General features: G+C 42.9%; 4 protein-coding genes across 7 annotated transcripts in view; 1 reads left to right on the top strand and 3 right to left on the bottom strand.

Annotated features, from left to right (window-relative positions):
- Window positions 1-6: 6 nt before the first annotated feature.
- On the bottom strand, window positions 7-2,548 carry LOC145458087 (large ribosomal subunit protein uL15m-like). The gene is made up of 2 exons (XM_080336403.1): window positions 2,532-2,548; window positions 7-1,737 (listed from the first exon to the last, which is right to left on the bottom strand). Exon 2 carries the CDS (start codon window positions 1,722-1,724, stop codon window positions 864-866), a length of 861 nt encoding a protein of 286 aa, XP_080192529.1. The 5' UTR covers window positions 1,725-1,737; window positions 2,532-2,548; the 3' UTR covers window positions 7-863.
- A 540-nt stretch (window positions 2,549-3,088) lies between these two features.
- On the bottom strand, window positions 3,089-17,515 carry LOC145458075 (uncharacterized). Of its 3 annotated transcripts, none has more exons than XM_080336384.1 (25): window positions 17,177-17,514; window positions 16,443-16,568; window positions 16,188-16,379; window positions 16,046-16,099; window positions 13,344-13,499; window positions 13,226-13,280; window positions 12,515-12,570; window positions 12,123-12,437; window positions 11,960-12,063; window positions 11,390-11,482; window positions 11,191-11,333; window positions 11,031-11,131; window positions 10,491-10,602; window positions 10,335-10,424; window positions 10,181-10,274; window positions 8,240-9,289; window positions 7,502-7,717; window positions 6,595-7,111; window positions 6,410-6,531; window positions 5,712-5,892; window positions 5,495-5,650; window positions 4,236-4,394; window positions 3,908-4,166; window positions 3,801-3,845; window positions 3,089-3,640 (listed from the first exon to the last, which is right to left on the bottom strand). In XM_080336384.1, the coding sequence occupies exons 1-25, from the start codon at window positions 17,327-17,329 to the stop codon at window positions 3,294-3,296; spliced, it is 4,896 nt and encodes a 1,631-aa protein (XP_080192510.1). In that variant the 5' UTR covers window positions 17,330-17,514; the 3' UTR covers window positions 3,089-3,293. The 3 variants fall into 3 exon arrangements, with proteins under 3 accessions (XP_080192510.1, XP_080192509.1, XP_080192511.1); XM_080336383.1 differs by having other exon boundaries at window positions 7,502-7,720; XM_080336385.1 differs by lacking the exon at window positions 16,046-16,099 and having other exon boundaries at window positions 7,502-7,720; window positions 17,177-17,515.
- Window positions 17,516-17,653: 138 nt separating this feature from the next.
- Window positions 17,654-18,771, top strand: LOC145458090 (eukaryotic translation initiation factor 6-like). The gene has a single exon (XM_080336406.1). The coding sequence runs from the start codon at window positions 17,882-17,884 to the stop codon at window positions 18,617-18,619; it is 738 nt and encodes a 245-aa protein (XP_080192532.1). The 5' UTR covers window positions 17,654-17,881; the 3' UTR covers window positions 18,620-18,771.
- Window positions 18,772-19,347: 576 nt separating this feature from the next.
- LOC145458076 (adenylate cyclase type 9-like) overlaps window positions 19,348-21,361 on the bottom strand; it is a 43,213-nt gene continuing 41,199 nt past the window's right edge. For both annotated transcript variants that reach the window (XM_080336387.1, XM_080336388.1), the window contains one exon: window positions 19,348-21,334. In XM_080336387.1, the coding sequence (XP_080192513.1) occupies window positions 21,246-21,334 (89 nt within the window). In that variant the 3' untranslated portion in view covers window positions 19,348-21,245. The remainder of the gene's footprint in view (window positions 21,335-21,361) is intronic.

Raw genomic sequence — 21,361 nt, forward strand, 5'->3', positions numbered from 1 at the left:
CGCAACCTGATCAACGAGAAGAATGATTAGCAAATGCAGATCACGAAATAGACACACTGTAAAGCTGCAAGTCACTGATTAGCTATTGATTGAGACATCAAATATCACAATACCCATTTCCAATATTTCTATTTCTTATTTGAATACTTGATCATAAGATGTCCCATGCACGGTGGTCAGATTCAGCCAGTTCGCACCGGTTCTATAGAACTGTCATCAACCCGGTTACCATTAATAATGGTTGCTGTCAATGACTTTTTGTAACAACACCTCTTTTGTGATAAAAAACGGCTCACAAAATTACGAATCCCACAAGCGCCTATGCCGGATTATTCTCGTATGAACACGTGTGGACACGTGCAAGCTAGGCCGTAACATGACCCGAATTACAAAAAAAAAAAAGCGCTGTCTGTACTAGACTCCAATTTTGAACAATTCTCTATAATTAGTCCATGGAACGATCTACTTCATCAATAAATGTGAAGCAGTGGGTTGAAATAAAGCGAAGGATAAATCTGATGCAGAATCACCAATTTTCACAAAGTGTGTAGAAAATGTACAAGAAACACTCAATGCACAATGATATGTCTCTAGTGCAGAGAGAAGTGTTCCAGCAAAACTGTTTCTCTCTCAAGTGTTTGCAAGAACAGGAAGGGTAATCTTCAGGAAATGTACAGAAAGGTATTTCAGACAGGCCTATTTCACAGGTAGCAATAAGTGAATTAGAAAGACAATTTGAAAATTCCTGTCTGGCATAAAGTAGAACTTAGTATGGTAGGTGCGCTATACATCTCGATACAGTTGAGTTTGTGGGCAATTGCCCAGTGTTCGTAAGGTACAATAAAAAGAATTCCGTCGGCAAACTACTGCGCTAAATACTCATCAATATATTCCGACTCTGGCTTTATCACAACTCCATCAGCGAGATTGACTAGCCAGCCAGGTGATAACCCGTAAAAGACCTGTCTTGGATCTTTCCTCGTCATGAGCATGTCATAATATTCATCCTGAGTAATATCGGGAAGTACGTAACCAAATTTACTAGCGAGTCTGATCCTTGCCTCCTGCAATTTAGCCGGATCGCTCAAATAGCCGCGCATTTCATGGTCGCAGTAATATGTCACCAGTTCCTGCGGAGGTGAAAGTCTTTTGTGGATTGGGAAACCTTTCAGGAAATATTCGACCGGGCGGCAAAGTGCTTTCACACTTTTACGGTCGTAAAATGACGTGGTGATCGTGCCTCCGTTTTTTTCGATTGAAGCAATCGACATTTCGTTCGCGATTTGAACTTCGATATTTACTCGTGCCTTGAATATTTCCGCACCTTGCTCGACTAAGAAAACACCAAACACACGGTCGTCCGAAGTGTCGATGTCGATGCTTCGCGAGTTGATCAGAGTGGTTAAATCGATAGGTTCGTTCGGATTAATTCTGCCAAGATCGATCATTCTTTGCAGTTTCCACAAAGTCAGAGGCTCGTAGTCTCGTTTCAAATGGGAGTCTCTGTTATAGCCGTACTTTGGAACTGCATGGATTGAAGGTAATGTCCCAGGCTCCCAAGCTAAACCACTATCGAGATGGTTGTACTTGATATCGGTCCGCATTGTCCTTCCGTGCTGTCCGCGACGTGGTTTCTTGGATTTAACGGCATATCTGTTTGGTTTGACATTCTGCAGGTTTACCCTCGGCGCGTTCCTCAATATTTTAATTATCTTATCATTCATTGTGATTGATTTCCTGTAGAAGTAATATAACATGAAAGTACTGTTCCTATATTTGATGATATTTTGTATGGTAACTAAGGCCAAATGGTGAATGGGCAGCAGTTTTTTTCAGGGAGTTGTCATGGATATTGAATCACCTCGAGTTACCAAGTATATTCCTATTTACAGAAAAAGATTGCACATTATACGGTATACATCCATAACGAAGTCGATAAAAAATGTGTTGGGAACATGATTACTTTTCAATTGTGCTTGTAAAATACTTTTATGTAATCTAACACATTCTGTATAGAACTACGCCAGATATAGCCTGGGAATCGTCTAACTATACAAAATAATTACAATTCAATTTACAAATGTGATATCAGTACACGGTAACGGTACCAAGATTCTAGATTCGCGGCTGCCAGCAGCATAGCTAAAATATACCGAAAACACAAAGTTCATATCAGTTCAGTATCAATATATAATGAAATGTTATTGTAAAAACTAAAAACGAAACTGCATCATCAATGCAATGACACGGATAACATTTACGGTTGGCACTATCCACGGCCCCCAGGTTTAGTTGCATAATGCGATGGGGCTTCTATTTCTGCGTATAGCCTAGTTTGGAGTAATGGTATACTTATTAACTAATCGACGGTAACAAATATAAATAAACATGAATACGAAAATATGCCACAATGTTCTTTGCAATTCTCTCTCTGCTGACGACTACCCCTAACGAGTGACAGCCCAAAATATTCTGGTTCATTTCATTATGAATATACACCATGAAATTCTGTACCTTCAAGAATCTCTTACCTCTGCTAACGTTCACATTAACCCAGTCCAGTCAACGTCCGCAGTGTTCATGTTCACTGTTCAGACATGAGAAGCGGCTTTCCGGGGGAATACCGCAGAAGATGGCGACACGAGTTGCTCCTCCAACCGTGACAGGCAAAATTCCACAGAATTCATATTATTTGATTTCTGTAGAACCATAGCTATTTCCGGACGTTGTGAATTGCTATTGTGGAACTATCCGCTGAGCTTCGTGCACTTGCTACAGTGAAATCACACATGCTTCTGTTGTGATTACAGACACGATGTAACAATTTGAACCACCTCGCTTCACGGGTTTTTGTTGTGTACTGATAAAAATTGCTAATAAACCGCATCGAATGTAGTTATCACTGTGGTCCGTCATGAACAGCGTTAAAAATGAATATGATTGTTATCTATCCCGATTATCAGAATAATCCTCTAATGTCTGACAGGTAAGAGCCAAAAAGTCATCGACCGCTGCTAGCACATCCCATCATACAATCCGGTCAACCTCGTATTCTCACTCCCCAAAGCAAGTCAGTGCAACATACAGATTCCCTCGAAATGTCTTTTATTGAACTCACCATCCGAAGCAAGCGCAAGAATAACTCTGTCAACCTTACACATATAACATTACTTCACCCAATAACACGCTGAGGGTTGAAGAACTGGATCGAACACCGGTTACAGCCGTTCACAGTGTCTAAATGCAGCTTACATCACACAATTCACTATCCGCAGATGATCCGTCGGCAAGGTCTACGTTTCTAAGACCTCCGCTTCTTGGTCTGAAGCGACCTTATCAGAGAGCTCGCATTCTGCCACACCGGTTTCGCTTCGTTTATCTGACACCGTATTATCAACAACGGGTTCCGCGTTTTCGTCACCGATTACGTCAACCAAAACGGAATTCTCTACCGAAACACTGTCATCATTACCGCGCGCAGGCGTGTCCACAATTTTTGAAACATTGGAAATATCACTATGATTATCTGTGCTAGATATTGTCGCAGATTGAATATCTACTTCATCGCCGCCAATTGGCTGTGTCTTGTCGTCGACGACAGATTCATCATCAACTGGATTCTCTGGAGACGGATCGCAATCTGCAAAAATACATATCCTGGTCAGCATGACATCCAAATATATAGTAATAGAATAGAAGTTTATGGAGTTACTTCCACATCTGCTCAGACCCATGTACCAACACCGACTACTTTGACCCCCCTGTGAAATCAACAATCGCCTACATTCAAATAATCAAACCTTTCGCATCATCTTTATCATTTGCAACCTCATCCTCCTGTTGTCCTGAAGAAGTAACGAGAAAGATTGCGGGCTACGTCAAAGCGACACAAATCAATTACACTTACCGGTTACAGGCTGTGGCGATGGAGATTTCCGAGAGCTCTCATCCTGACCCGTTTCTTTCGGAGGTATAATCTCGTCAGTGTCACAGGGTTCGGCCTGGCTTTCCTCCGACATTGGCTTTTCGGGTAAAGGCTCCGACTCATCTGCCGTATGATTGTCTTCGTTTTCATTGTCGGAAGTGTTTCGCGACAGAGAGTCCAACCCTGGAATGCCGTCGACCGCAACGCTGAGCGGATTATAAATCGGCATGCGAATCGGGGTCTGACGATGGTAAATGTATAAAATATAAATAAAATCAATTTGAGAAAAGAAAACCGGGTCGCGACTTACAGGAGGTGGAGGCGCATTCTCATCGTCAGGGTCGTCGTGGTCCGCGTAACAAGCGGGGTGGAAATTCTTACCGTCAACGGCGACGCATTGGACATATTGCCATTCTTCCTCCTCGTCGTTATAAACGGTCGTGAACGCCTCATTACAAACGGCGCATTTCTGAACAGGAAAAGGTTCACAATTAAGTCGGCAGCGATCGAAAAGACGGAACGTAATCGGTCAAAAAACGGTGCAAAAATTTAAGTAGACATCGCTCGACCTTTCTTAGAGTATTTAATTTACATTCTGCTTTGCCTGCTTACTAGGGCTGGGCACAATGATTCGAGTACTCGAATCTGAATCGAGTATTAATTTTGATGATTCGAGTCGAGTAGTAAAAGACGATTTTTTCGAGTACTAAATTATACGCTCCTCGCAAATGGAAGTTAATTTACTAACGACAATTATAGTTTTGATACTATTTTCCACTGAGGAAGCCGTGAAACCTTGATTGACCGTGTCGCAGCATACGAGACATAGTACAAAGCTACGACCGTTGCTGGAAATAACACATTGCCGAAGTCATGATCATCCCAAAAAATTGTCAAGAAGGAATGAAATCGGTAGGGTCGAAGAAATACCAAAAGTATCTTTAATGTGATGGATAACAGGCATTATGTTCTTTGTGGTGGCATAAAAGGTACAAATTTGAACTTTGACATAGTACATTCTGTTGTGACGTCATAATCAGTGATACTCAAATACTCGACTCGAAGCGTAATACGTGATTCAGAATCGAATCACTCAGGTACTCGATTTTGCCCAGCCCTACTGCTTACCCTATTGACAGGAGTGGTTGTTTAAGACAGCCACTTACCAGTTTTTCAGTCAGAACTACTTTCAGGAAAACATTGCATCGCTTTTACAAGTGAGACTCGGCAAAACCACACAAAATAGCTGCCCTATCACTGCAACTAAATATACATTCGAAGATGCATCTCGCTTTTTCTCCTGCTACTGGAAACAGCTTTGACTTGTCTTGGAAATGCAATCGAGTTGAAATCTACCGCGTTGCTTCCGCCTCTACTTCAGTCAAAACGGTGACTACGATAACCACCCGTTGCTATGTTATTTTCTGTTACTTTTGATGGATGTTTGAGACAATACATCAAGACTTCATATCTTATCATTTTATCGCCATGTTTTGAAATCATTCAAAGACCGAACCGGACAACCTCCCGAGAAACACACAAGACTTAATCCGAGCACGCAAAACTTACGTCTTGTTCCGGATTTTGCGCCACGGGCACCGTCAGCTTGTCTTCATCCATTTCATCGCCCACGCCCTGTTCGAAATTCTCCTCCCCCTCCTCTTCAAACACCTGGCTCTTCTCGCGCTGCGAAGGATCCGCGATTTCCTCAAACATAATCCATTCCTGGCAGCAAAAAAACTCGGTTAGCAGCGCGACCGGGGCTATCCCACAAAAGTACACGCACTCCGGCAGTAGGGTAGAGCGGCCTGTGAGTGTCTTGCGTGCCTTCCTTGTCCTTCCGGTTGAGCCTGTAGTGCCAGTCGAGATGCTCGGCGTACATGTCCGTCTGGCAGGCAGTGAAACGCATGCCGCACGCGGAACACTGTATCCCGGTGTAGAGTCTCGCGATTACATCGTCGTGGCGACTAAAAATAAACGGTGGCGTTACTCAGGTTTCCTCGCCCGTAACTAGAACGGGGGTCAAATCAAGTATCATCGTATTCGATTCGAGTACAATCTATCAATCTAATCGAATCAGCACAATTGAATTCAAGTACTCGAATCATTGAGCCCAGCCTCTACAAGGGCACAGTCATAGTTTCAAGAGCTTCTTGGAGATACAGAACATCAATATACTATTCAATTGTATATTGAAGTTACGTACCTCCAAGAAGCACTTCAATATACAACTGCATAGTACATTCATATTGGAATGAGCCCGAATATTTTCGGCTGATACTCGCCAGGGGTAGTTGCTAACGACTGACCCTGACGAGTAGCAAGTTTTTCATATCGTCATACCCAGTGCAATCTGTTGTGAAACAGTAAAATCGCTTTTACAACGACACTAATAATGTAGAAACATCCTGAAAGCGGTATTTAACACCATGTTCGTGACTCCAACTACTGAATTTGAATCGTAGTGGCTAGCCTACAACTCACATTTTCAATTTCTCAGTGTCCTCAAAGTCCACGTCCGGCATATTGGCGTTCGGGTCCAAGGTGAACAGATTGTCGAACACTGGCGTTGGTACACGCTTTTCTTCCAACTTTTTCGCGGCATGCTGCACACATTAAAAATGCTTTGAAACAGACAGATCTTGCGCAAAAGTTCAATAAAATATTACCTCGACCACTGAAGGCATTTCTTGAGAAGGCGGATCGGACTGAGCAGGAGAATCAACACTCTTAGTTGGCACTGTGGACTTCGCTTCCACTGGCATTTCCTGCGGTTTCTCCGGCTCATTAACCGTCCCTTGCCCGGGTATAATCCCCTTAGCCACGAGACTGCTCAACAGTTCGTTCACGTTGAGCTGGCTGATTTCGGGCCGCGGCGGAGGCACATCGTGGACTGGTATCGGCGGCGGTCTGTCGGGACTGACCGGCCGAGGACCTCGCGGACGCCATTCCCTGCCGGGTCCATCGTGACCTGGCCGGAGCATCGATGGGCGGCCGCACCTGCGGTCATCCCATCTCGGCCATTCTCGTTCTTCCAGCATGCGTCTCGGGGGCGGCGGACGATTGAGAGGGGGTCTGCCAGGGAAAGGCGGGCGCAGTTCGCCCTCCCAGAAGTCGCGATCGAACCGTCTGCCGGGGGGACCCGGGGGTGGCGGCGGGCCTCGGCCTCTCCACGGACCCTCGTTCCTGTAACATAAACATATGCAAATTAGTCGGTAACGAAGTATATCCACTTTTTTTTACCAGCGCTACTCATTCTGTAATGTTTTTAGACCATCTCCACGTCTTATCCCAAAAACACTTCTTATTTTCAAAACCTAAATTATGTTAAATCTACTCTACCAAGTATTTTGACTTATAATCAAAACTACTTCTAACATTTGGGGTTTTTATAGTAGAAAGTAGTTATTAGATAAGTGTGTGTCGTTTTTCTAAGTGAAATTGTCGTAAGAACCGCGTGAAATATCCCCGTATCACAGTACCTGAATATATTTTCGAAAATCGCACCATTTCAAACCATTCCTTCCCGACTCCTACTTTGACATTTACTGAGACTAAAATCAACATCCACCGTACCTTCCCCACATCCTGGGCGGGCTGGGCCTCATGCCCCTGCCCATCCTCGGCTGAAAGTCTTCCCGGCCGAGCTCGCGCTCGAGATGCGCCTCCCACTGCATCCTGTCCTCCTCTTCCATCATCATCCGACTGATCCTACGCTCCTCGTCCATCCGGAAATTGTCCTGCTCGGGAGTGCGTCGCCTTTGGGGTGGACGGTCCGGCAGCGGAGGCTTTCTGCTAGAATGCACGGAATCAGAACTTTAGAATTGCTCAAAATTATAACTTCACATTGTTAATGTACAATAGAAATAGAATAAAACAGCTGTGGGTTTATACCAATATAACAATGCTTCCATGTACATATTTCAATCGAACATGGAAGAGTCTCTTCTAGCATTGCTAATTCATTCACTAAAAGCTTTCAGAGTGAATCGTATTTCAGATTACTTCCGATAATTCCACATACTAATTTTTAATCTACTGTGCAAAACCAGGCCTTGAATACCTGGAAATCACAACGTCAACGAGGTGAATTTGTACTCCAGTAAAATTTGCGATTTCCAAGTAACAAAGTGACTACTTTGAGCACTGCTGAGTTGCTTATTTTCAATATCACCAAGTCGAGACAATATATTCCTACATATCGAATTCGATTCGCCATTAGAGTCACTCGGACAGCTTCTAGTGAATAAATCAACAGTATGTAGCAATTCACCGGGCACAAAAACACAGCTACAAAACAGAGCAACAGCTCACCTGTCTCGTACAGCGCGTTGTTCTGCCCGCTTCCGCTTCTTTTTCATGTCCATTCTCTTAGGTTCGCTGACAGATTCCGACACCACCGGCTTTTCGCCTTTCCCGTCCGATACCTTCGTTTTAACGTCCACGTGCTTAGGACCGGGAGCAGGTTCTTCGGGACCCTGTGGAACTATTTCCGCAGTCTTATCTTCCGTAACGTTTTCCTGAAGAACCACGTGTTTCTCAGTATCCTCCACAGGAACATCTGTGGTTTCTACGACGGGAATCTCTTCGCCGGCACTGCTTTGAGGTTTGAGATCATGGAGAGGTTTATCATCCTGTTTCGTACTGCTTTCCGATACTTTTTCAGCAATGTCAATCTCCGCTTCGCTTGTAACATCACCCTCAGCTGAAACAACGTATTTTCGTTTCTTCAACGGTAAGGATGGAGACTTGCTCAAATCTTCAGCATCATCCTGCTTGTCTCTCCTAGATTCAGGCGGAGTCTGGCCCCGTTGGCCTGCGCGGTCCGAGTCCTCGTCTTGGCTGCCGCTGAGACCAGCATCGGAAACCCGGCGGCCGGCCAGCACCTTGCCAGTGACAGTGTTGCCACGCTTTAGTTTCATCGAGTGTTCGTGATAGGCCTGTGCCCCGGGCGGTATTCCGGCGATAATGTAATCTTCAGGTTCTTCCAAATGTGGACCTTCGTCCTCGTGGTCGCTCTCTGGTTTCGGAAGGGGCAGTAAGGGCTGCCCCTTTTTCCGCGGAAGGTTATCACGCGGCTTGCTGCCGTCCGCGTAGTCCCGTAACGGCACCCTGTCCTGCGGTTTTGTGCCGTTGTTAAATTCGTGCATAGATCGATCCTGGTGGCCATTATCGTCATCGTCCAAAATGTAAACGCCCCCCATACCCTCGCGTCGTGCTGGCCGCGGAGGGGTGGGTCTTCGGTTAGGGTTGCCGCGAAACCTGGCGCGGGGCCCCCTGAAGTCTTTTCGTTCCCGTCTTCCGCCGCGGTGACTGCGGTCCCGGCGCGGGTCGACTGGCGGGGCGGGCGGCGGAGTCAACCTCCTGAAAAAATGACGAAAAGAGGTGGTGGTCACTCCTGGTTTAATCCGTCAAAAAGAGGTAAAAATATGTCTGTAAGCTCGTGGTTTATTAATCCCTTCCAAATCAAAGCTCCAGGACATGAGTGTTTGCAAGCTAGACATCGCATATCCATTGTATTTTGTGCTCAGTTTCAATTCAGCTTGTGCGCCTTTTATTCAGAGGTGGTCAAAGCACTGAAGTAGAGGCAGGGTTGTAATGACTCGAGTCGTGACTCGACTCGGGTCATGATTTTCTGATGACTCGAGTCATTTTCTCAAAATACGAAATGACATAACGAGTCAATCTTTGTATTGACACGCGTTGGAATCGAGTCATTGCGCACGACTCAAACCAAGTCATATGACTAGAGACTCAGACGGCCAAGACCGACATTTCATTGTAATTTCGAATAGGAAAGTAAGCACACCATTGGGATTTCGTATATTGGTACTGGTGCTCGAAAATACGACCAGAAACTACTAAAAGTGAGGAAAATTGCTCGCTGACTTGGACTCGGACATGACTCGAGTCAAAACTATAAAAGTGAGATCGACTTGTGACTCGGAGCCTTGCGACTTGGTTACAACCCTGAGCACAGGTAACATGAATTTCTACCCGAGTACAAGTGCCACTGGCAATTTTGAAATAAGTGACAAAGTAAGCATTCTAGGAAAGGTTTGCACAAAAAACTGAGAACTTGAGTAGAAGAGGATTTTGTCAAGTGCAAGTGCAAGTACAAGTAGAAGTGGTCTTGAAACACAACACTCAAGCAGTGCAAGCAGGGAAAACCTATTCAAGCATTCAGAAAAAGTTGCACTTCTTTACCGGTAATAAAACTACAGTCACTCCTTAATTTCACAATGATGTTCTTACCTGTGCCCTCGCTGATGAGGTTGGGAAGTGTGTTCCTCCATCCTAGGTGGAGACGGTGGCGGTCTAAACGGAAGCCCGTGACCATCTCGAAATTCTTAAAATAAAAAAGCATCAATAGATGCCGGGCTTTGCAACGAGTGTCATGAAATATTACGAGGTCGAGGCCTGAATTCGTCTTCGCGAGGGTCGAATTGATTCGGCGGCATTTGAGGCGGTAACAGTTCGTCCAGCGGCATTCTCGATTCTGAAAGGGCAACGTGCTGTGATAACACGCAAAATACGCGGAGAAGCGAAGCCGAAGTACACTCACGGGGCCCGACCGTGCTGCGCATTCTCTGCAGCTCGAAAAGCTGATGCAGCTGCTTGAGAAATTCTTGATGCTGCGTGTGCGTCAGTTGGCCCGTTCGCAACTGGATCTCGGCCTGCGACACAAAACGGTCATTTATTGATACTTTATATCGATTCAAAAACACAAGATTGCGATATAATGAATGACTAGGTGTAGACTTCGCCTGGACAGTGGACATGCTAAGTCACAGCCTTTTTTCGTACGCTGATTACTAATAAAGGCACACTGATTGATAAGTAACACAAGATAACAAAGGAAAAGCAATGAAAACTTATGTGGCTTGTGTCAGCAGACAAAATTGTTTGTCGCCGGACTTATGTATGAGCATGTGTCACTTGAGCACGACGCTTTCCAACCTCAAAAACGAACCCTAACTCAAATCATAGCCCTGAAATTTACCCTTACATGTATTTTAAAACTACATTTAACTTACATTTGCCGCATGCTCGAATACCGTAAGGTCGCATGTCCACATCGCTAGAATATGCAAGGCCACCATACCTGTTTCAGGATTTCCGCCTGATGGTCGAGCGTCAATTCCTGTGGAATCGTTAAATTCGGATCGACGCTCGTCCTCCGTCTCAGCCCCGGTGCTTCTCGGCCTTGAAACGATAATTTCAATGAAAGTACAAGGCGAAGAAACAGCGCAGAAGGTACTTACTGGGCAGCATCATGTGTGCAAGCGGCGGAGGCGGTGGATAATCGTGGTGACGCGGTCGTTTGTTAGACGGACCCCAGTCTTCGCGCCTGGACGGAGACTCGTCCGGTTCGGGAGAAAACCTCGGAGAAATCGACCCTTCCGACCTGGGATAGCAAAACTTGTTACACCAGCGGTGGATTAATAACCAACAGATACATACATCGGAGAAAATCTTTTGCGATCATCATTTTTCAGAGATTCCGGCCCGAATCTGGACCGGGGCATGTTCGTGTCTCGCCGAGGAGAATGACGCCTTCGAAAAGAATTAATAGTAAACAAATATCTACGTTCACCTATATTAATTAGGCACGTCAAAGGATGAAATATTTTCGTTAAGCCTTACAGAACAGAAATAAACATCACAGCACAGAATGAAACGTTTGAAGAGCTTCTTGGAGGTACAGAACTTCAATATACAATTGGATAGTATATTCATATTGAAATGAACCCGCATATTCTCGGCTGGGGTAATCGTCAGAATGAAACGTATTGCAACAAGACCGTAAATTACTATCTATTTGGCGCATTAAAGGATGATCAGGATCTGTAGAGGGAAATAGCGTGGTTATCTAATTACATGCCAAACGTATTTGCAAAATTATTGAAGTGGCAGGAGTCTAAAACCCAACAACTTAATGGCTACTAGGCAGTACTCTGAAAGTAGAAGTATTCCGTTACTGACCACCTCTGAATGCATATATATAGCTAGCACAAGTTATCGCTGGCTCACCGTTCCGTAGAAGTGTTGCGTTTAGGATGCCTCACAGGCGGTTGGGTCGGCAAAGGCGACCTTCTCGGAACTTTCTCCTTTACTTTACTGTCCTTGACCGATGTCTGCGTGAATCGTAAACATTCAACAAGAAATCATACGACAGAAACAAACACATACGAACCGCGTCATTCTTTTTCGGAACCTTTGCCTCATCATCTGCTCTATTCTCGTCCGACGTACGTTTGGACGCCTTTGCGGAATTTTTTTTCGGAACCTGTTTTTTAACGGGTCCAGATTTTGGACTCTTTGGCATTTCCTTGCCCGTTTTCGCAGTGGCGGACTTGCCGGTGCTTTTTGTGACCTTCTTTTTCTTCTCTGGTTTATCGGCTTCGGTGGGTGATTTCTTTTCCAGCGATTTTGGTTTGGCGGCTTCCTGTTTTTTTGGTGCCTTACGCGTTGGATCAGAAACCGCCTTGCGGGGGTCCGCTGGCGTAGCCTGAACAGCCAATGCACATATGTAAAGTTTGATCTTGTGACATTCAATTAATCTACGGGATAACTAACGATAGATACCTTTGCTTTGGAACGAGGATCTCTGGCATCTCCATTAGTAAGTGTTGTCTTGACAGCTGAAAATGCATCGGAGAGATGTTTTTCAGACGAGAGGAACATTGAGATGCGTGGTACATGTTATTAACACCCACACAATCGCGTAACTGTATCAATCTTAATTATTCATAGTCATTCCAAGACTATCAACTCAACATTACACATAGGACACAACTCATGGCATGGCCCACAATAATGGTGTGCATCATTTTACAATGTAATATAACCTAGGAGTAAATCATCCTATTAATCCAAGAGAAGGAATGCAGCAGTAGGCTACTTCCGTGCCAGAAATATGGGATTGGTCATTATGGCTTGTCAAAATCGAGCACCTCAGCGATTCAATTAGAAATCTAGTACTATGCTTCGAGTCGAGAATCACTCATTGCCACATTGCGCAAGTAATGACGTGGGAAGTGTAAATTGTACCCCTTATACAACCACAAAAATGATGCCATTCCTACACCAGTTGAAATCATTTCAACACTACTCATACTACATCGTACTTGCATATAATTTTAGTCGAGAAAAATGATCTCACTACCCGACTCGTTACAATTAGTAATTGCATCGAGAACTTTTATAATTAATAATTGCTTCGAGAACTTTCTCAATGTAGTTTCAAAGGAGACTCGAGTGCACACCTGCAATTATCATTAGATATGTATCACTTACCTGCGCGTGCACCTGTTACTTGCTTGACACGTGGATCTCTCGTTACTGCAGTGCCCTACCAAAAAGTTTTGCAATAAGCTATTTTGGTTCGACAGCATACCGGTCAACTTCCGTTCACCTCCTTTCGTTGCAATGTCTTTTTCTCTCGCATTGCGAGCTGCTGTTTGGTTTGCTCCAGTTCCAAGAGCAGTTTCTGTTGCTGCAACTCTAAGAGCTGCTTTTGCTTGTTAATAAGATCTTGCTTCAGATCACTGCCGTCAGATATAGAATGTCCCTGCAATGAAACATTGAGCCCATTTCTCCAAGCACATCTTCCATGAAGCAGAGATAGCGCATGACAAATGTGCATAACTTGTACCAGCTACCTATTTTGTGAGAGTGAGCTGGTTTGATGTGTATCGGTGTCAGAACGAGCTCATTTAGTAACATGGCAAGAAAGAACAGATCATGATACTTCAGTTTATATCATGCACGCCAAATGAGCTATCGGAGTAAGTTTACGTAAAGATGTCCGTCGTAAATTACGGGTACTTCAAGTTGAAGCAATGTATAGTCAGTTCGAAGAGTTTAATCATTGAGGTCAAATCATCATATTACTACTGATTAATAATCGACAACTGTTGTCAGTGTTGAAAGCTGGATAGTAAGCTCCTTAACACCACTGTGATTGATTGAATGTGACTTTCCATCTAGATCAGTGGTTCCCGACCTTTTTCGACTCATCAAGCACAACACAAATCCCCCTATTTACGTATCTGAAAGAGGACACATAAACGGGAAGTTTATTCACTAACTCTGATCACTAGCGAATTGTTAAAAAGTCATTTTTCCGAGTAGGTTTTCAAGTCAACTCTCCGTTGAGTGAACCTTTTTTTAGTCAGCTTTCACGTCATATGCAGAACAAGCAGTCTTCACGTGCATTTTTTTAAAGTGTTAATCAAATGTATCCGATTGAACGTTCTAACATGTTGGTGCCCTTGTTTCTCGAAATCAATCATGTTGGGAACCACCGACGTAGATCATCCTCTTTTGAATTTGACCTCACACGCCCTAACTGTAGTTGAAAGTAACTGGTGGATGCATACAGCTGTTTGCTGCTATTATCTGTGTTGTAACGCCAGGATCAACAATCGGTGCAGAGCATGTTGGAAGGTGCAATATTCAAATGCCTTTTGAATCAATCAAATAAATTTGAATCAAGTTGTTTACAACGTCAAATTAGCCATTTCCGGCATACCGAATTAGGACACATTCTATAGAATTTCAATCCTATGAATCGGTGTTTCAGTTCAGAATAACAATATCTGATTGCACAACTCTACTACTGAACACCATGTGCATTTGCTACAAAATGCTCAAACCTAGGACCAAACTTGAACCGAGCCCATGATGATCAATCCACCAATTTTGAATATGCAGTACACAAACTTATTTCTAAATTAGCTTAATTATGCAAATAAACAGACGGAACCACTAAAATACACATGTGACTTCGTACATGGAAATTCACTAACCCAAAAATATTCAACAGAATTTTCAGTGTTACACTACAAAAAAAAATCAGACAAATTTGGTCTCAATGTCTCAAATCGATTTTTTAGAAAAAAAAGTCTTAAAGACCAATTAGTCTTACCAAGCACATTCTGTCTCAAATCGATTTTAAAAAAAAAGTCTTAAAGACCAATTAGTCTTACCAACCACTTTATGTCTCAAAAGTAAGCCAGAAATTGATCGAAAATAGTAGCAGTGCCTTGGCGGCATCCTTTTCAATGTTAGGGGCCTGAGCGGAGGAGGGGAAGGACGAGAGACCAGAAATTGCAGTGTAGATGATCCTGTACTAAGTTTACAAGGTATTCACTAGATATAGTTATCAAGGTACATGTCACTTACTACTCACGTGTACTATTCAGATCAATATATATATGGTTGTCTGAGTCGAAAATAGCATTTATGGTGAGTGGGTGGTAAAATGAGACCAAATCATCCTCATTTCCTAAATTTGAGACCAAATTTGTTTAATTTTTTTTTGTAGTGTAGTATATGCACCCCAATAAGGAAAGGGATCGAAGTCCTGAACTATAGTTATAGCCTTTGATGTCATGAAACTGCACATTTTTATTACTGACATTCCGCTTGCCTTACTCCATATTTTTGGATTTGACAAGGGGGAAGACATCTACATATCTGCTTATTGATTTCTTAGTAATGATTCATCAAATCATCATTAAAGCCTTGTTAAATTTCTCACATTTAGTCATCGTCGTGCTAGGTTCAAAGGCTGATGCGGACCGGTAACGTTAAACAATCATTAAAATAATTTGCAGGTCGAGTCAATTCTATCTTCCACCGATATATATGTATCAGTAAAGAATTGAATATTAGATATAATTTTTTGCCAAGCTCTTTCAAGTGTTTCGAAATAGAAAAGCTACCAAGGGCCAATCTCCTTTAATCAACACACTACTATGGGTACAATAAATGAGTATCGTCAATACAATAATGGTCGGTTCCTTCCTGCCATTCTTCACCTCACAATCAAGGCGCTTAAGAATCTATGAACATCTTGATGGTTAAATAGTCAGCAAGCATGCCAGCATATGGAAACCACAGAACACACGCCATTCGAAACTTGCATGCAGGCTCATTTTCTCAGCAAGAAGAGTTAAAATATGGGGTTGACCTGACTAAGCTATTTGCAACACTGTGTAGAATTGCTAGATCCCATTTTGAGTAGAATAAAGATGTAAACACCTCAGATAAAAAAAGCACAAAACACAAATTCTGTATTTCGACTTTGAAAACGTCATCGATGTCACTTACAGCGGTTTTGACTGTAGAAATTTTGGGTGTTGAGGGTGCAGATGACACATCACCCTAAAAAAATAAATATTCAAATTGCAAACATCAAAAATTGTGGGAACACTTGTGCAAATCTGTAGCGCACTCGGCAATGTAAAAATACCTTTTTCAGGAACTTGGGATTCACGTGAATACTAGGCGTTTTCTCTAGCAGACTTGCTGGCAACGGCTTGACTGGCCAATTGGCATCCATCGTGTGGATAGTCGCATCGATCTCGTAGAGACGCTTCAAGGGAAAATGGCTATCCCAAGTTGATCGCAATTTGTAGAGAGACATCTTTACTTTATCATCTCCCTGTGAGAATAATTAACAGCTTTCGATACCAGCGCCCCATCATTTCGAAAGCAAAAAACACACCTGTCGAAACGGTATCAAAAAACTTTTCACAATATTCTTTGCAAATAGAGGTTTGTAGTTTCCACCAACGTTTTTGACAATGGAGTCCATGAGATACATTATCGGCAACTTGCAATTCGGAGGAGCCTGATACGAAACTAAGTTAAAAACATGGGAAAGCATAACGACCATCGCGACTGCCATGCCTTCCTCTTTAGAATTCGAGACCTACATATACGGCCGACTATCTTCCATTTTAACTACAGGCAAGAGTGGCTTATGGAGTGCAGAATCCACGGATGATAATGCCAAGCCACATGGTTCTCCTGTATCGTCAATGCCGAAGTCGAGCGACTAACATAAAATTCCGCAATAAACTCAGAGCGGTAAATCCAAACTGACTAAGGAAGGAATCGACCCAATTGGTGCAGATAAAATCAAGAATTTTTTTTCGGCACATGAAATTCCGGCATATAGGCATGAACATCGATTTTGTTTTCAATAATTCGATCGAAATTGGTATACCAGTATGGTTACGACACAGCACTGATCACCATTGATAAACTTGATCAAGAATTCATCATTATTTTCAACACATTCGCAAAATATTTGTCGTATTGCACAATACGATAATCATCACTCTTGACGACAAGCACAGTAACGACACTTTATACGGTAAACTGTTGCTACACAAACTCCGATCATAATCTCATCAATACACACAATGGGTTGATTTCAATATAACATATCTAGACCTTTTCAAGCTTTTCCTCAATCACCCGAACAACCAAATCTGCATTATCTTGGTATTCGTCAGCAAGCATCGTAAGTACGTTGATATGTGGCTTCGAATTGAAAGTCAGATCCTCCAGAGAGCTTCTGTACTCTTCGGCGATGGTCTTCGCCATCTTTTCCGTAACACGTCTCGAACGGTGACTAAACCTTTTCTGGTGCTTCAAGTAGTGCGTTCAAGACATTTCCCATCAGTCAGCATAGCCAAAAGCCTTCGAAAAAAGGTGTGCTTTACAGCGATCGAACGACCTTCGACGAAACTTTGCGGTAATGGCGAAAGCTCTGTCGCTATGACGTCAGACCACGTGACCATTTTTTCAAGAAATAATTAGTCTCAGTGCAGTCTCATACAAAATCGCATTACATGTAAACAAGCAGGCATTTTGCGTTCTCTCTGTCATACGGGAATTACCGCTTTCTCAACTTCAGTCTTATGCAGGATATTGTGGATTTTTTTTTCTCTAAAAGGGACAGTTGCAAACATATTTGAATCTGAAGCAGCCCTAACCTGGTCCGTCGCATGTGAGCAGCGTGTGAAGTCTTGCGTTTCATGAACATTGCGACAGAACTCTGTAACCTGCATTCATGTGTTTATTTCAGTTATCAGCTTCCTCGGTAATACATCGCTTTATCTCGTGTAAGCTCTATTAACGGTACCAGCATACATAATGGCTTTACGTTGCCAATTCGAAAAGAATAACGAAGTTGGGGTATTTGCGAAGCTGACGAATGCGTACTGCTTAGTGGCGATCGGTGGATCGGAAAACTTCTACAGCGTTTTCGAATCGGAGTTAGCAGATTCTATTCCTGTCGTGCATGGATCAATCGCGGGATGCCGGATAATTGGCAGAATGTGTGTCGGCAACAAGAACGGCCTCATCTTACCGAATTCCACTACTGACCAAGAACTGCAGCATTTTCGAAATTGCCTTCCAGACTCTGTGAAAATCCAGCGTGTGGAGGAACGACTTTCAGCGCTGGGGAATGTCGCATCCTGTAATGACTATGTTGCTTTAGTGCATCCTGATTTAGATCGGGAAACTGAGGAAATAATAGCCGATACCCTAAAAGTGGAAGTTTTTCGTCAAACCATTGCAAATCAGGTTCTTGTCGGCAGTTACAGCGCATTTACCAATCAAGGGGGTATAGTGCATTCCAAGACATCGGCTGATGACCAGGACGAATTGTCATCACTTTTGCAGATACCGTTAGTTGCTGGGACAGTAAACCGTGGAAGCGATGTTATTGGGGGTGGTATGGTTGTTAACGATTGGTGTGCTTTCTGTGGTTTAGATACGACAAGTACGGAACTGTCGCTCATTGAAAGTGTTTTCAAGTTGGGCAATCAACAAACAAGCGCCTTAACTGCAGAAATAAGAGATTCGCTAATTGATACTATTGTGTAATATGGTTTTCTGAGTATGCCGCTGCTATAGTATGAAGAGATGGTTGTCTGACTTGTAAAACCTTTTTATTGAGACCTGCCAATTTTCAATTTTTTCTGGAGCCGCGATTCATAATTTTGATATTACATGCAATAACAAATTTTGACAACCAACCTGAAACTGTGGTCACTTGGCATCGTGAGTCCATGCCCAGCATTGCTTTGAGCACGAGCCAGCGAAGAATTTATAGCCAAGTGTCAACAGCTGCCATCCCAAATCAGTTACAGATCCTTTTTCTAATACCAATGTGGCCGTGATTATTTAGATACTAGCTGAAACATGTGAACGCAATCTTTCCACCAGGCTGTTGGGTAGTTGTATTGCAATTTCACACACGTGACTTGTGCAGGGCCCTCCCAAAATTATGGTCTTGAGCCCCGTAGTGTCCCTTACGCACACACGACTTACAACACGCACATCCTGTAATAAACACACTACTCACAACACACACTTCCTAGTAATGAATTCCCCTGCCAGACGTTTCACTGACTAGCCGCACTAGACGACGTGGAATTTCTATCGGCCTGCCGCATAAACTGTTGGAGGAATGCATTTTGTCAATATAATCTCTTGCCACATGTCAGCAATTTTACCATGTACTGTATATTGTTAGCAGGGAACTGAGACTTGGTAACTATTTACCTAATTTCCTTGGACGATGGATGAGTCATTCCAATATACTCTCTTGCTTGCAATTCACATTATTCATTTTATTCCAGGTATAACGGACAAGAAAGTAATAACTACACAAACAATGCAATAACCATAATTAACTAATACTGAACTACAAGGACCATTATTAGTCATCACTATTTTCCCCCAAGTTCTACAGTAGCAATAAAAATGGCAGTTGAACAAGAGCGTACACCAACAATTATCTCTAGATCTACCATTGGAGACACCTCAACCCCTCCCAGTAACACACCAGGAAACCAGGGCCTCTACCACTCCAAGTTGAGGTTTGGGACAATTGCACCGAGTCCACACACACTTTCATCAATTTATGCACATCTGCCCTTGTCTATCGACAATTGAATTGGATGATTGCACGCAGGAAACTGTCATCCCAATCCCGAGGACCTTTGGTGGTGCAATCACGCTAACTGAAGTTGAAATGGAAAAAAATAAACATGCATTCCAAAATAGCAATCAATAGACAAAAAGAAAAAGAATGGTCTTGATTACGATTGGAAAAATTGAAGCCATTGGGTGTGTTAACATTGAAATATCCACAAACCGAAGTCATAAATGCACTGCAAGGTCAGTAGCGAGTGCATTGCTCTCGTGATTGCTATCCTAGACAATGCTTAGGGTTATTGGTGTCGTTTCATAAGCCAAAATGGCGAGCTTGATTACAAGTCGTATGGTCAAACAACACCAGTAGCAAAGAATCAATCCATGAATCAAAAACATACTATGAATTGGAAATCCTACACACAAGGGCAGATTACTTTGAGCAACACCAAACTCGACCACTGTGTTTTATCAACCGCCAGACAGGAACTGTATCAACAAATGAGAATTAATATGATTTTGATGCAGCCGTACAGAAGTTATCACGTCTCTTGACACTAGACATGATATCAAATAAGTCGTAAGCAAAATGTCCGAGAGTTCTTTGGAGGGTATAAGGTACTGCACACTGACAAAGGCACTACTTGATCATTCTCAAACAAGGACCGGAAAGATTATGTGCGTAAAATTTGTTCGCGTAGGACATTGCTGAAGAAAATTGTCAGACTAAAAGCAACAAAAACGATATCATTTATAAAAACCGCAGTTCAAGTCTGCACACCCGCGAAACAAAGACAAAGGATGGCCCAATGTATATCACACTCCGTACTACAAATGCAGAGTGGAACTGATATGGATGGCCATCGTCTCCATCAAAATGCTGATTTACAGACAGATATCATGCTCCTACGACGTTGTGCAAATGAGATAGTTCAAACACTCCATCAAGATGTTATGCAAGTTTCAACCTGGCTTCGTCTATCAAATTTAGCGGGGGAACGAGTAGTTAATAATACAATATTGTAAGACTTCATACAATGTTCAGGTAGCAACACTGGATAGAACATCGGAAGAGAGATAAATTTGTAAAATGTACCAGAGTCTCTTACGAATAAAATCTACTCTCATTTCAAGATATACAACGCAATATTACCGAATAAATGGCTTCTGGATCACGAACACAATAATTCAGACGTTCCAGTAACATTTAGCAATATCTCCGAAGAGGTTATACCCATCTTCAATATCACAACGTACACAAAATTTACATCTACCCTGCATTGGCAGCATTTCAAGTAAACGATTATAGTTAAAAATTGTGCAATATATCAGATCGTGCGCACTGAAGAATCGCAAAATCGGTTGACATCTTATTGCAACGTCTTCGGGCCGGTTTGTAGTCATGGCCAAATAACACTTGAATATCCTTTACAAGGTTAGTGTCTAACCAAGGCTGTGAGTACAGGTTCATCTTCTGTGAGCATGCCTGCACTGTATTCCTTAGCATAACGACAACTAGTTACCAAGTCAAAAGGCATGGTAGCGTTGCGACACGTTCACCCATACAATTCCGCTATCTGTATTCATTATAGTCCGGCTTATAGTCTTCAGGCTTTTTCGTGGGCCCATCATTGAGAAGGTATGTTTCCATCTGACCTTTCCCTGACAATAGCAACGGAAACCCATCAC

The sequence above is a fragment of the Botryllus schlosseri genome, chromosome 15 (assembly GCF_051294905.1).
Source record: "Botryllus schlosseri isolate E-star chromosome 15, Bs_hap1, whole genome shotgun sequence".
Taxonomy (NCBI): Eukaryota; Metazoa; Chordata; class Ascidiacea; order Stolidobranchia; family Styelidae; genus Botryllus; species Botryllus schlosseri.